This window comes from Myotis daubentonii, chromosome 10 (assembly GCF_963259705.1).
Source record: "Myotis daubentonii chromosome 10, mMyoDau2.1, whole genome shotgun sequence".
NCBI lineage: Eukaryota > Metazoa > Chordata > Mammalia > Chiroptera > Vespertilionidae > Myotis > Myotis daubentonii.
Genome location: NC_081849.1, coordinates 32,527,504 through 32,540,926, shown reverse-complemented (window position 1 = coordinate 32,540,926; position 13,423 = coordinate 32,527,504). Strand labels below are relative to the sequence as shown.

The window sequence follows — 13,423 nt, the reverse complement described above, 5'->3', positions numbered from 1 at the left end:
AATGCAGTTTGCATATTAAAGTATGAAAAAAGTCAGTGTCATAAGAGAAAGAAAGCCCTAACCGGTTTGGCTCAGTGGATGGAGCGTCGGCCTGCGGACTGAAGGGTCCCAGGTTCGATTCAGGTCAAGGGCATGTACCTTGGTTGCGGGCACATCCCCAGTGGGGGGTGTGCAGGAGGCAGCTGATCGATGTGCCTCTCTCATCGATGTTTCTAACTCTCTATCCCTCCTCTCTCTTCCTCTCTGTAAAAAATCAATAAAATATATTTTTAAAAACAAAGAGAAAGAAAAAGAAATAACTTATACTGAGTGCCTGTTGTTTATTAGGCCCTTTGCTGGTTGTCTTATCTAATTTATTATTTTGAAAAAGAGACTTTGAAACTGTATTTATAGTCTCATAAAATGTGAGTCTTGGAAGTACCTTTAGAGAACATGTAGTCAAAGTAGTTATTTTATAAGTATTTCTTACTTTAGTGAATAGTTAATACATTCATGTGGTTCAGAATTTAAGGAGTATGGAAGTCCTCCTCTTCCTGGACCCTCTTTCTTTCCCCAAGAGAAACCACTGAGTTGCTGTGATTCTTTGTAGAACTGCATATACCAGCAGAATAGCTCTGTAAAACACACATACAAAGCCCAGCACACTATACTGACTAGCCTACACTTTGCACTGTGCTTTTTATGCTTAACAATTTATACCAGAGATAACCTTCCATATCAGTACATTACGATTTTTTACACCTGCATTGTATTACACTGTATAGATCTATAATAATTTATTTGACCAGCCTCCATTGATAGACATTTAGGTTGTTTCCAGTATTTTATGTTTACACATCATAGCACATTATACAATAGACTTTGTACAGTATAACTTTCCTTGTACAATATAACTTTGTACAAATATGAGCATATCAGTAGGGCAAATTTGCTGAAGCAGTCTATAGGACTGAATTCACACTTGTATTGGAATTGCTGGGTGAAGGGTATGTCAATTTGTGATTTTGTTGATACTGCTACATTGCCCTCCATAGAGTTGTAACAATTTCCAGTCACCCCAAGAGAGTTAACAAAGTTTTTATCTTTGCTAATCTTTGAGTGAAAAATAATTCCACAATGGCATTTTAATTTTCTTTTCTCTTATGAGTGACTTCTCTTATGAGTGACACTAAGAACCTTTTCATTTAGCTAAGAATCATTGTATTTTCTTTTCTATAAACTTCCCATTCTTTTTCCTATTTTTCTTTTGAATTGTTAATCTTCTCATTTATTTGTAGTGTGCATTGGAAAAATGAGCTCTGTGAGTTACCTAATTTTTTTGGTTGGCTTTTAACCTTAAAGCAACTCGTTTTTAGAAAGACAATGAGGCCCAGAGACATGAAATTCCATATCTAGGAGGCAATCAGCTTGTCAGCGGCAAGGTCAAAGCTAGGCTTAAGTGTTGTACTGTGTGTATACTGTGTATACCCTGTATACCGTGTATACTGTGTGCCTTGGGTTGTCAGAAAGCCTCATCTGTTAAGTAAGTGATTAAACCAAGGTAGTTCCCACCTGTCTAAAAAAAGAGAATTAGACCTGCGTTATTTATTATACCAATTTTCCATAATTGGATGATAAGTGTTAATAGACAAGTCCAACGGACCTGGGAACCTAGACCAGTTCCCCTTCTCAATCTCATGGTCTCTGGCATCACCAGTGATCGCCCAGTTCATCCCTTTAGTATTTATTTATCCTTCTTTCCCCTCACAGCAGTTATTGTCCAAACCTGCTTTTTTCCGGCAAAATTCAGACAGGAGGAACTTCAAACTGCTGGACACTAGGAAGCTGAGTCGGGATGGAATGGGGTCCCCTTCCAGAATCAGCCCCCCCTCCACTCCCAGCAGCCCCGACGACACTTTCTTTAACCTTGGAGACCTGCCAAATGGCAGGAAGAAGAGGAAGATACCCAAGGTAAGGCTTGCAGCAAACTTCTTCTTCAGATACGCACCCCACCTCCTGCAAAGGAAGGCTGCAGAGGAGTCTGAGCAGAGGACAGTCCTGGGCCCTCTCCTGCCTGCTTTGTCACAGGCCAGGGGGACACCGTGAAGCCAGCAGGATGGGATGTCTGGGCCTTTGTCATAATAATTCTTGTGGCCCTGTAGCCTTTCCCATCACCACCCTCCTCCCAGCTGTAACTACTCTTCTGATTCAGACCGTGTTCCACTGCCCAGCCTCGAAAGGCCACATCTTCCTCTTTCATGGCCTCAAGCAGTAGAGCGCCTTCCTCCATGCCCTGTGCCAGTGTCACACCCACTGCAGAGACAGCACCGGTGGTCTGGTGCTCTGGCCTGTGGTTATGCCCTGAGGGATCCAAGAAAGGAGGATTTACTGTGACATTCCAAGGGTATGTTATCTTAGATGCAAAAAGACTATAGACAGGCTTACTTAAGGTAAAGGCTGACCTTTCTCAAGGCCTGTAAGCCTAGGACATGACTGTTGCCATGACTTGCTTTTAGTTAGGAATTTTTATGTTCAGACTATCCGATGTGGTTACTCTCAGTCTCTGAGTTTGTAAGGCCTCCATGCAGGCCTCCCCTGAGCTTTTCCAGTTTAGTATGCGACCCCTTTTTCATCCACGTGTTTAATTTGCACCAATTTATTTCCCCTTGCTTTACTGCCTGAAATTAAAGTGAATTGCCATCGTTTAAACAGCACACAGGCACTGGGTCAAATAGCCTTTTGACAGGCCTGATCAAACCAGAGAAAAATCAGCATGTTTTACCATCACATTACACAAAATCTTATAAAAACTTGAGCCATGGCATGGCACCACTCAGTGCTGAGGTGAGGACTCAGCACCCGTAATCCCTGCACCCTCCCCATTCAGACATTCTTTGGCATGGTTCCCACGATAGGGGCCCTTCTGGGAGATTTTTTATGCTTTCTCTTCCTTTTCTTGTTTTGTTTTGGGGGCAAAAGCTTTTTCCCAAACCACAGTGATATTGGAATATTGAAAGGGGAGCAGCCATCATACCATTAACCGATGAAATCACCCTCCCTGGTGTCTCAGCTGGAGGTGTTAGCATACTTAGACAACACCGCTCATACACCAGTGAGGATGGCGGCCTCCTTTAGTGTTCCTGACAGCCACGTTCCTGTCTGGCAGAAAAGACGCCAGTGGGCCAGTGGGACATGTCTCCTCCCTGCCCCTTTCCCTGGCCCTCCATCATTCTGGAAGAGAATGGGCAGTGAAGGGATCCCACATGGGGAGGAGGCTGCCAACACTGGCGTTTCTTCTCTTGGTGTCTGGCAGCTGGTGTTGCGAATCAATGCCATTTATGAGGCCCGAAGAGGAAAGAAACGAGTGAAGAGGCTGTCCCAGTCAACAGAGAGCAACTCAGGAAAAGGTAGGAGCATCTCCCAGAGGATCTGAAAACAGATTCTTCCTAGAAGTGGATTCCTGTTGCTTTGGGCTGGCCGCCAAGAGAACAAGCTGGTGCTTTGTGGATGTCTTCCTAGTCCCCAGGACGGTCCAACAGCCAGGACCTCAGCTTGGTGGCATGTCCTCTGGTCCTCTCCCCCTGTCCGTCCATCCAGTGAGCCCAGGGCAGCATGCTCCAACCTCACTGTGGGAGCAGCCCTACTTGCTTAGCATGCGTAAAAGAGGCCAGTATCTTTTGCTGTATAATTTGATATAGGTACCATCTAATCTAGGGCCGAATTAATTTGGAAATACATTTTGTTGGACAAAGACATAATTTTTCCATTACATTTAAATAGACAAAAGGAAAGCAGTCCTTCTAAACTAGAAATCTTGGCTTTGTGCTATCACATATAAAAAGTTTCCAACAGCCCTAGCTGGTTTGGCTCAGTGGATAGAGTTTCAGCCTGCAGACTGAAGGATCCTGGGTTCAGTTCCAGTCAAGGGCACCTGCCTGGGTTGCAGGCTCAACCCCCCAATAGGGGGTGTGCAGGAGGCAGCCAATCAATGATTCTCATCATTGATGTTTCTATCTCTTTCTTCCTCTCCCTTCCTTTCTGAAATCAATAAAAATATATTTTTTAAAAAGTTTCCTACATCAGAAAAACTCACATTTGCAACTTTCTTCCTTTTTTTGATCTAGTGACAGATGAGAACAGTGAATCTGACAGTGACACCGAGGAGAAGCTGAAAGGTGAGAAGAGCAGTAGCCATGCCGGACGGGGGGGTGTGGGGGGGCTCAGGATGCTTGGGGGCGGGGGGGTCAGTCCTCAGCATGACTAGAATGGGCCTGTTCCACTCCAGAGATGCAGGGTGGCTACACCTGCAGGGCCCCACTGTTCCCATGCCTTTCCATTATGTCATAGGTGTGTTTCACACCTGAGTGAAGTATACCACCTCTGGCCTGTCTCTGGACACCTGGGGCTTTGGCCCTATTGTTCAAATGTCTGTATGATCTGGAGGAACTCACATAAGATCTCAGGGCCTCTAGCTCCTCATCTGTCATATGAAATCATTGAAATAATTAGTCCCTGTGGATCAAAATGTGGTGATTTAGGTCAGGCTTTGGTGAGTTTTCTGCAATTTCTCAGACCCCAGGTGGAAGTCAAAGAAAGCTGTAGCCCAGGGCTGTGTCATAAGGCGATGGAGATCCGTCCACCCAGTGGCCCTGCCTCATTCACCTCTAACATTCTGCTGCTACACAGCCCACCTAGAATAAAGCAGGCTCGTTTCCATTGCACAGAATGGTGAAGGCAGATGGGAGTTCTTGGGTTAGTCAGGTCTCTCTTGGTTGAGTCACACGGGATGTTTACAAAGCTCCCAGCTCCAAAAGCTCTATGGTTTGGGTTTTGTCACATCCCACAGTTGGAAAGATGAGGGCAATGAGGGAGGGGAGGAGTCAGGTCTCCACCCCATCTGACAGGAATGCAAGGATTGCTCCCGGCCCAGCCCCAAGTCCAGACAGCAAATCCATGGTGGAGCAGAAGCCCAACATTCCACGTTCCTGCACCCCAATTACCAATTAGCCTGGCGGCCTAGAGAGAGTTCTCCTTCCAGAATTTTGGCAAAGATCCCAAAGAAAGAATTTGTACTAATTTTTTAAATGTGGGAACACTTTTTTAGGATTAGAAAAGTACTTTGAGCTGGGAATTACATAACCTGTTGCAGCTCTGTGACATTGCACATTGGAAAATGGGTTATTTTCAGACTCTCTCTCTCTCTCTCCCTCTCCCTGCCCCCAGCTCATAGCCGACGCCTGGTCAATGTGAAGTCCCGCCTGAAGCAGGCTCCAAGATACTCATCACTTGACCGAGAGCTTATCGAGTACCAGGAGAGGCAGCTCTTCGAGTACTTTGTAGTCGTGTCATTGCACAAGAAGCAGGCAGGGGCCTCCTACGTGCCAGAACTCACCCAGCAGTTCCCTCTGAAGGTACTGGGTGGGCCCGGCCTCTGTGGCCTGCCAGGCCACTGCAGAACTCATGGACTCAGGGAGGTGTGGGAGTCTGAGGATCACGTAGTGTCCAGAATCTCAACACTGGGTCCTAATTAGGGATGTCATGAAGAAACTTCTGCTGGAGAATTTGGGAGGTCACAGGAGGTGAGATCTAAGAACTCAGCGTGTGATCAAAAATACATCCTGAATTCCTGTGGTCTCTGCCAACCGTACCATCCTTCCCCCCCTCCCCCGTCTCCTTATCCAACCACATTTCCCAACATATTCTAGAAGCCTCTTTCCCATCCAGCCACACAGCTCTCCCTAAGGAGTGTCACATTTGTTGCCATGCTAATTAATAAACATCTGTATATGTACCGTGCACCTCTGTATGTGCATACATACAGGAATCCTATTCTGTTCTAACAGGGTTCATGGCTATGAGTATTGGGCTCTACCCATGTATTAAATCATGGCACCTAAAATGAAATGGCCCTGAATAAAGCCTCAAATGGCATGGCCAATACTATGTAAATTATTCTTAGGCTTTGACAGCAGTATTAAAGAGTTTCCATCACATTCTAGTTCAATCCCACCAGAATTTACTGAAACCCTATTGCATTCAGCCCCAGAGGTTTCAAAGATGAGCAAAATGTGTTTTCTGTTCACACTGACAGGAGAGCACAAGATAAGCATATAGCCCAGCCAGCATGGCTCAGTGGTTGAGTGTCGATCTATGAATCAGGGTACATGCCTGGGTTGTGGGCTCCATCCCCAGTGTGGGGTGTGCCAAAGGCAGCCAATCAATGATTCTCTCTCATCATTGATGTTTCTATCTCTTTCTCTCCCTCCCTTCCTTTCTGGAATCAATAAAAATATATATATTTTTTTAAAAAAAAGGTAAGCATACAAAAGATTCACGAGGTAGCACGTGACACTCTCCCTGTAGGGTTCATGCAGACCCAAGGCTGAGGGTGTTCAGGTGGAGAGGAGCCTGTGTCCTGGCCCCCTGAGGGCCTTCCTTTGCCATCACCACCCAAGTGAGGCCTAGGTTCCAGCTGCCCATCCCTTCCTTTCCTGGGTCAGCCTTCCCTCTGACCCACCTCAGTGGTTCAGCACTGCAATAAAGCCCTGTTCTTGGAGTTTGGGATGGAAACTCTACATAAATGAAGTGAGCCAAATTGGCACAGTCACCTTCATCCTGCTGACTTCTAGGGACAATACCGTGAAAACCCCCATGCTATGGACACGCCTAGATTGGGGACGATGTCCCCTGGCCAAGAGAGGCTGCTGGTTATCACTGACTCACAATACCATTGAGAACCACACATACCGAGCGCCAAGGGAGGAAGGACTGTCCTGTCATCCTGTTTACTCCTTGGGGCCAAACACAATGTTGTATATGGCAGTACTTAATCAGTGTTTCAGGAATGAAGACATTAGTTCATGAATTAGTTAATGAATTAATCACCGTCACTATTGAATGCTAGTTTCCAACCTGGAATCTCCAGACTACTAGACATCCACATTGAAACTTTTTTGCATGGAAAATTGCATACTCACTGTTAAGAGATTAATCAGCAAATGTGTAAAGAAACAAGTGGCCCTGGCCAATGTGGCTCAGTTGGTTGGGTGTCAACCCATGCACCAAAATGTCACCAGTTCAATTCCTGGTTGGGGCACATGCTCAGGTTTCGGGCTCAATCCCCAGTAGGGGTTATGCAGGAGGCAGCTGAGCGATGTTTCCCTCTCACATCCATTTTTATTTCTCTCTCTTCCCTTTCCCTTCCTCTCTCTCTAAAGTCAATAAAAACATATTTTAAACAGAAAAGAAAAAGTCACCTATAATCTCATTCCATTGAGGTCAACACAGCATTTGTTGTGTTTTCTTCTAGTCTTTTTTCATATTATGATCTTCTGGCAAAACAGTGTGGGGCAAAAGTAGGTTTATAGTTGTTCATATAGAAAATAATACAATAATTAATAAAGAGTAATATAAGAAACTCTATGTTTCATGTACACACAACTGAATAGTCTTTGTCCCATCCTGTACATGTATCATTTTTTAATCATGTTTTGTAAACCACTGATTATTTATAAACATATTTAATACAAATTGAATATGTATTGGCTCAGTGGATAGAGCAATGGCCTGTGGACTGAAGGAGCCGGGTTCGATTCCGGTCAAGGGCACATGCCTGGATTGCAAATTCTAAATCATCATTTTTAAAATTAGATAATGCTCCATTATGTGGGCACCCTAATCTAGTTAACAACCTCCTCCCGCTGGAAATATGTCTTGTGGCCAGTGTTTCTTTAAATGTATTTTTTATGTTATCGTGACCATTCCATACATGTATTTTGCATGCCAGGCTACTTTATATCTACTTCCTTCACTCCGCTCACTCTATCAGAAGAACCACTTCCTCTTTCTTTCTCCTTCTCTTTTCTAATTCATTTTCCTGAGTTTTATGTCCCACTCCTATAGTCACCATACTCAAGGTTTATACTTCATATTTGCATGCTAGGAATCATTGTCATGTTCCATAAGATTTTGCTCTCATGCAGTTCTCTATGACAATTTACAGAGACTGGGATATTTTCCAGCCATCTGTGATACTGGCTGTATTTGTGAGAGGGATCTGTTTGTGCTACTCCCTGTAAATGTGCTTATGTGGCCCTAGCTGGCGTGGCTCAGTGATTAGGGCATTGGCCTGAGCAACAGAGGGTTGAGGGTTCAATTCCCAGTAAAGGGCATGTACCTGGGTTACAGGTTCAAACCCTGGCCCTAGTCCAGGCACATTTGGGGGGCAACCAATCCATGTGTCTCACATTGATGTTTCCTACCCTCCCTCCCTCCCTCCCCCACTTCCACTTTCTCTGGAAATCAATGGAAAAAAATATCCTTGAGTGAGGATTAACCAAAAAAATAAATAATTAAAAATTTAAAAAATTAGAAGCGCAGATTCCTGTTCATACACAAAATAAGCAAACTCATGGCTTTAAATATAATCTCTAAGTCAGACTTTATTCATTCGTTCTGTTTTTAAATAAGATGATGCTCACCTAGTCTATGACGTCAGATAAATTGGAGAAAGACAAACTAGAGACTAAGATCATTTTTTTTAAATGTTTTTATGGATTTTAGAGAGAGAGGGAAGGAGAGGGGGAGAGAGAAACATCAATTGGCTGCCTCCTGCATGCCCCCTGCTGGGAACAGAGTCTGCAACCTGGGCGTGTGTCCTGACCCAGAATCGAATCAGCAACCTTTTGGTGCATTGGACTCCGCTCAACCAACTAAGCTGTACCAGCCGGGGCAAGATCAGGTTTATTCCTAGCTCAGTTGTGTGATCATGAACAGATGACTTAGCATCTCAGGGCTTAATTCCTTATCTCTAAAAGAAGACTGAAGCTGGATGATGTCTATTTTCCTTCTGGCTCTGACATTCAAGGACTCTGACATGAGTTGAATTCACTGTATGATATAATGTGACTGGATGTATTTGCTGAGAAGTGTTGTACACTTTTTTGCAGGACAGGCAGCTTTGTCTGGGCCCAGAGGTTTGAAGACTTGATTTGAGGCTCCGCCCTGCATACTCATGAGTCTCCTATTTGGAAGGGATTGCTATGACAGTTTTTCCGTATTGATTAAAATAGTTATATTCCAGAATGGTAGGCATAGAAGACATTTCTCTAAAGCACACATAGCTTTTCCTCCTGACTTCCCCCATAAGACCATAGTTAAAACTGGCCTGGGGGGAAATGGCCTCAGCAGAATGAGCTGGAAACCCTTCCAAGGAAGGGGGTTCAAAGGTGGCGGTCATGACTGTGGGAAGGTTGGAGATGTGGTCTGCCTCATTCTCCCATGGTATGGTTTATTCTCCAACCTTCTCTTGCCCTTTTCCCTGCAGCTGGAAAGGTCTTTCAAGTTCATGAGAGAGGCTGAGGACCAGCTGAAGGCCATCCCCCAGTTCTGTTTCCCCGATGCCAAGGATTGGACTCCCGTCCAGCAGTTTACTAGGTAGGTGCTGGCATCTCCCCTCCCCACCCTCAAAGACTAAGGCATGCCCTAGCCAGTTTGGCTCAGGGGATAGAGTGTTGGCCTGTGGACCAAAGGGTCCTGGGTTCAATTCCGGCCAAGGGCACGTGCCCCGGTTGCCAACTCAATCCCCAGTAGGGGGCCTGCAGGAGGCAGCCAATCAGTGATTCTCTCTCATCATTGATGTTTCTATCTCTGTCGCCCTCTTCCTTCCTCTCTGAAATCAATAAAAATATATACATTTTTTAAAAAGACTAATACGAGAACTAGAGATGGGGTCATAGATGGCAGACCCCGTAAGTCAGGCCTACCGTTAAGCAATCTTTATGGGCCTGGGCTGAGGTTCCCCTCACCAGTGCTTTTAAAACTTTCCCGATGATAAGAATAACCTTGCTAAGTATGCAGGTTCCCAGGCTGCTCACTTGGTCTGCGCATTTGTTTACTTCATGAGCCTTTGTGAAGGGCAATAAGGTCATTCCTAGTCCAGGGAAACATTGCCCATCACCCATCTTGCCCAGGTCCACTGAGGCATTTCTTCAGTAGCCCTCCAGCTGTTACTCAGACTGTGATTAGTTCACATTTCTGCTCTAGCCCATGTGGCTAGGTATAAAAATTTTATTATCAGATGTTCAGCAACTGACCAAACTCAGTAGGCTGTGTATCCTAAATGTTTGAGGGCTGCTGTGTTCCTCAAAGTTGACCCAGCAGCCTCTAAGGACAGCCCAAGCCTGGAGGTGGCTCTGAACAGACGGTCCCCTGGAAACGCCACACCCAGGGCAGTTCTGAGGGGGCCCAGGACTGTCCCTCTCGTCAGCTTCTCCCTCACTGAGTCGCATCCCTAGACCAGTGCATGCGACCTCACCCTCATGCTCATGGAAGGCAGTAGCCACAGTCAGTGCTCAGTAAATGACTGTTTTGTGTCCTGGGATGGCTCAGGTGAAAGAATTATATGAGATCGCAGAGTGAAAAAAAAAAATCCTCTGAGGACACAGTGACACTTTAGAGCTCCCTGTCCCTGACAGACTCCAAAGCGAGAGGTGACCCGAGTCCCAGCCAGAGATGGACAGCCAGGACAGCCTCCTTCAGAACGTTTACAGCGCTCACCGTGGTGTGTCTTTGTTTTGTTTTGCTTCATAATGTACTCTTGTTTTCCCCACCACAGTGAAACATTCTCATTTGTCTTAACTGGAGAAGACGGAGGCAGAAGGTTCGGTTACTGCCGAAGACTGCTGGTTAGTACATTTGCTTCTCAGTCAGCAAGAGTGCCGCACAGAGCCGGTGCTGGCTTCCCACGGTTTCACCATGTGCCACGAGAGAAGGGACAGGCGGTGTGGCAGGTTAACCAGGATGGTTAAGAATATGGAGGAAGAGCCCTAACCGGTTTGGCTCAGTGGATAAAGTGTTGACCCGAGGACTGAAGGGTCCCAGGTTCATTTCTGGTCAAGGGCACATACCTTGGTTGCAGGCTCAATCCCAGTATAGGCTGTGTACGAGGTAGCTGATTGATGTTTCTCTCTCATCAATGTTTCTAACTCTCTATTCTTCCTTCCTCTCTGTAAAATCAATAAAATACTTTTTTTTTTAAGAATATGGAGGAAGATTGGGGGCCTCAGCTGAATCTTACTGACAGACAGGAACAGTTGTTACATTGGACAATGTCTCCTTTGGAAAGAAAATACTTTCTCCAATGTTTTCCCCACCAAGTAAAAGACTTTCTCTTCTTAAACCAAATGTTCTTTCTAATAAAACATGCTAAACAGACCTGGGTACCTTAGTGAGAACATTCATAATGGGGCTAAGTACAGAAAAGGGTTGGTTTTATCGTTCATGGTGCAAATAATTGATCAAGTGTCTCCTTTAAAGCCTTTAAAAGTCATAAACTATCCCAATATACTGACTGTGCTAAAACATTTGAAAACTTGTACCCATTCCTTTGAAAATCTTTAGTAGTGACACATCATTTTCTACTGAGAATGATTTTAGTCTTAGACATAGGCTAATATAATTTAGAGTCAAGAATAATGTGTGGCTCAGTTGGTTGAGCACCATCCCATGCACCAAAAGGTTATGGGTTCAATTCCTGATCAAAGCACATGCCCAAGTTATGGGTTGAATCCCCAATTAGGATGCGTGTAGGAGACAACCAATCGATGTTTCTCTTTCACATCAATGTTTCTCTCATTCCCTTTCACTTCTCTCTCTAAAATCAATAAAAATCTATTCAAATAAAAAAAGAATAATGTACCCTAGCCAGTTTTGCTCAGTGGATAGAGCGTTGGCCTATAGATTGAAGGGTCCTGGATTCAATTTCTGTCAAGGGCACGTGCCTGGGTTTCAGGCTGGATCGCCAGTAGGGGGCGTGCAGAAGGCAGCTGATCAATGATTCTCTCTCATCATTGATGTTTCTATCTCTCCCTCTCTGAAATCAATAAAAATATATTTTAAAAAAGAATAATGCATGGCCCTGGCCGGTGTGGCTCAGTTGGTTGGGCATCGTCCCATGCAATAAAAGTCACCAGTTCAATTCCTGGTCAGGCACATGGCCAGGTTAGTGGAGGGCGTGCAGGAGGCAGTCAATTGACATTTCTCTCTCTCTGTCTCTCTCACTTTCTCTCTCTCTCTCTCTTCCTTCCTCTCCCTCTAAAATCAATAAAAGCATTCTTAAAATAAAAAAGAGTAATGCAAATGCATGGCACATAGTAGCTCTTCAGTAAATATCTGTTGAATTAATTACTGATTAAAAAGTATGGATAATCCTTGAAAAAGTTAAATAGGATCATAATTTTTGTTGGTAAAATTAAAGTATTGAGATTGATTTTGTTTTTTGTTGAAAATTAGCTTAAAAGTCAGTTTCCAAAAAGGATTTTCAGAAATTATTTCTCCTTTGGCATTATCAAAATAATAAACATATAGTTTATTTAAAAGTTTATTATAATAAACATATAGTTCCTTACAAGGAATTATAGTGATTTGGGTAAACAAATTATGCGTCTTATTTATGATTACATACATAGGTCATGTTGCGCACCTACTGTGTGCACAACAGTTGTCCGAAGGTATGGTGCATGAAAACATCAGACAAACGATAGCACTCAGAAATCTTTGGGTTCTTTCCTTCCCTGAAGTTGGTAGCACTCATGATTTCCTGTATTTCTCTCCAAAAAGCCTGGTGGCAAAGGGAAGCGTCTCCCTGAAGTTTACTGCATCGTGAGCCGCCTGGGATGCTTCAGCCTCTTTTCAAAGGTGAGGAATTGGGCCTCAGAGAAAGGAGGCAGGGCCCAGAAGGACACAGGAAACCCCCAACTTCCGGTACTTTTATAATCTAACTCTCCACTCTTCCTTCCCGCTTCCTCCTCCTCCCCTCACAGTGGCCTCTATTCTCTTATCATTGCATCAGGAAATAACAGTTGATGAAGGTCAGGGCTCAGAAACTGGGGAACAGGAGAGAATCAAAGTAATTGTAGCTAAGGATGGGAGGGGCAGAGGATCTTCCCAAAATTTCCCATGTTTTATTCTTTTTCTTCTAAGCATTATCTTTGGTCATATTTGCTTTTGCTGGACAAAAACCCACTATGATGCATGTATGTATGTATATGTATCGATGTACATATGTGTATATGTGCTATGTGTATATGATTTGTTATTGTAATAATGCCCTAAGTCTATTGAAATCTTAATATAATTTGTTCTTCTGCTAATATACCAAGACACAGGAATTGCCATATTGAGTTGGCCCATCCGCCGCAGTATTTTAAATTGGTGTATAAGAGATTATTATGCTATATCATGCTAATGTCAAAAGTCAGATATAGCTAAGTTTCCTCTATTAACTGGAGATACTCATAAGTTTATATAAAATCCTTCAGCATTTATTTCAGTCTGAGCTTTCTTATGGAGAATTGAAGTCGTACATCTGCTGTCCATGGGTGTGAGGCAGCATTTCCTAAAAAGCATTCCAAAACAAAAGTCTACCTCCTGCCCCCCCTCCACC

At 44.1% G+C, this 13,423-nt stretch overlaps 1 protein-coding gene across 5 annotated transcripts in view; it reads left to right on the top strand.

Moving 5' to 3' along the window:
* DENND2A (DENN domain containing 2A) overlaps positions 1–13,423 on the top strand; it is a 114,004-nt gene that overhangs the window by 74,287 nt on the left and 26,294 nt on the right. For 2 of the 5 annotated variants that reach the window (XM_059711984.1, XM_059711981.1), the window contains 7 exons: positions 1,750–1,950; positions 3,293–3,386; positions 4,104–4,154; positions 5,203–5,390; positions 9,305–9,414; positions 10,595–10,664; positions 12,598–12,741. In XM_059711984.1, the coding sequence (XP_059567967.1) occupies positions 1,750–1,950; positions 3,293–3,386; positions 4,104–4,154; positions 5,203–5,390; positions 9,305–9,414; positions 10,595–10,664; positions 12,598–12,741 (858 nt within the window). The remainder of the gene's footprint in view (positions 1–1,749; positions 1,951–3,292; positions 3,387–4,103; positions 4,155–5,202; positions 5,391–9,304; positions 9,415–10,594; positions 10,665–12,597; positions 12,742–13,423) is intronic. The other 3 variants (XM_059711979.1, XM_059711980.1, XM_059711982.1) reach the window with 3 other exon arrangements.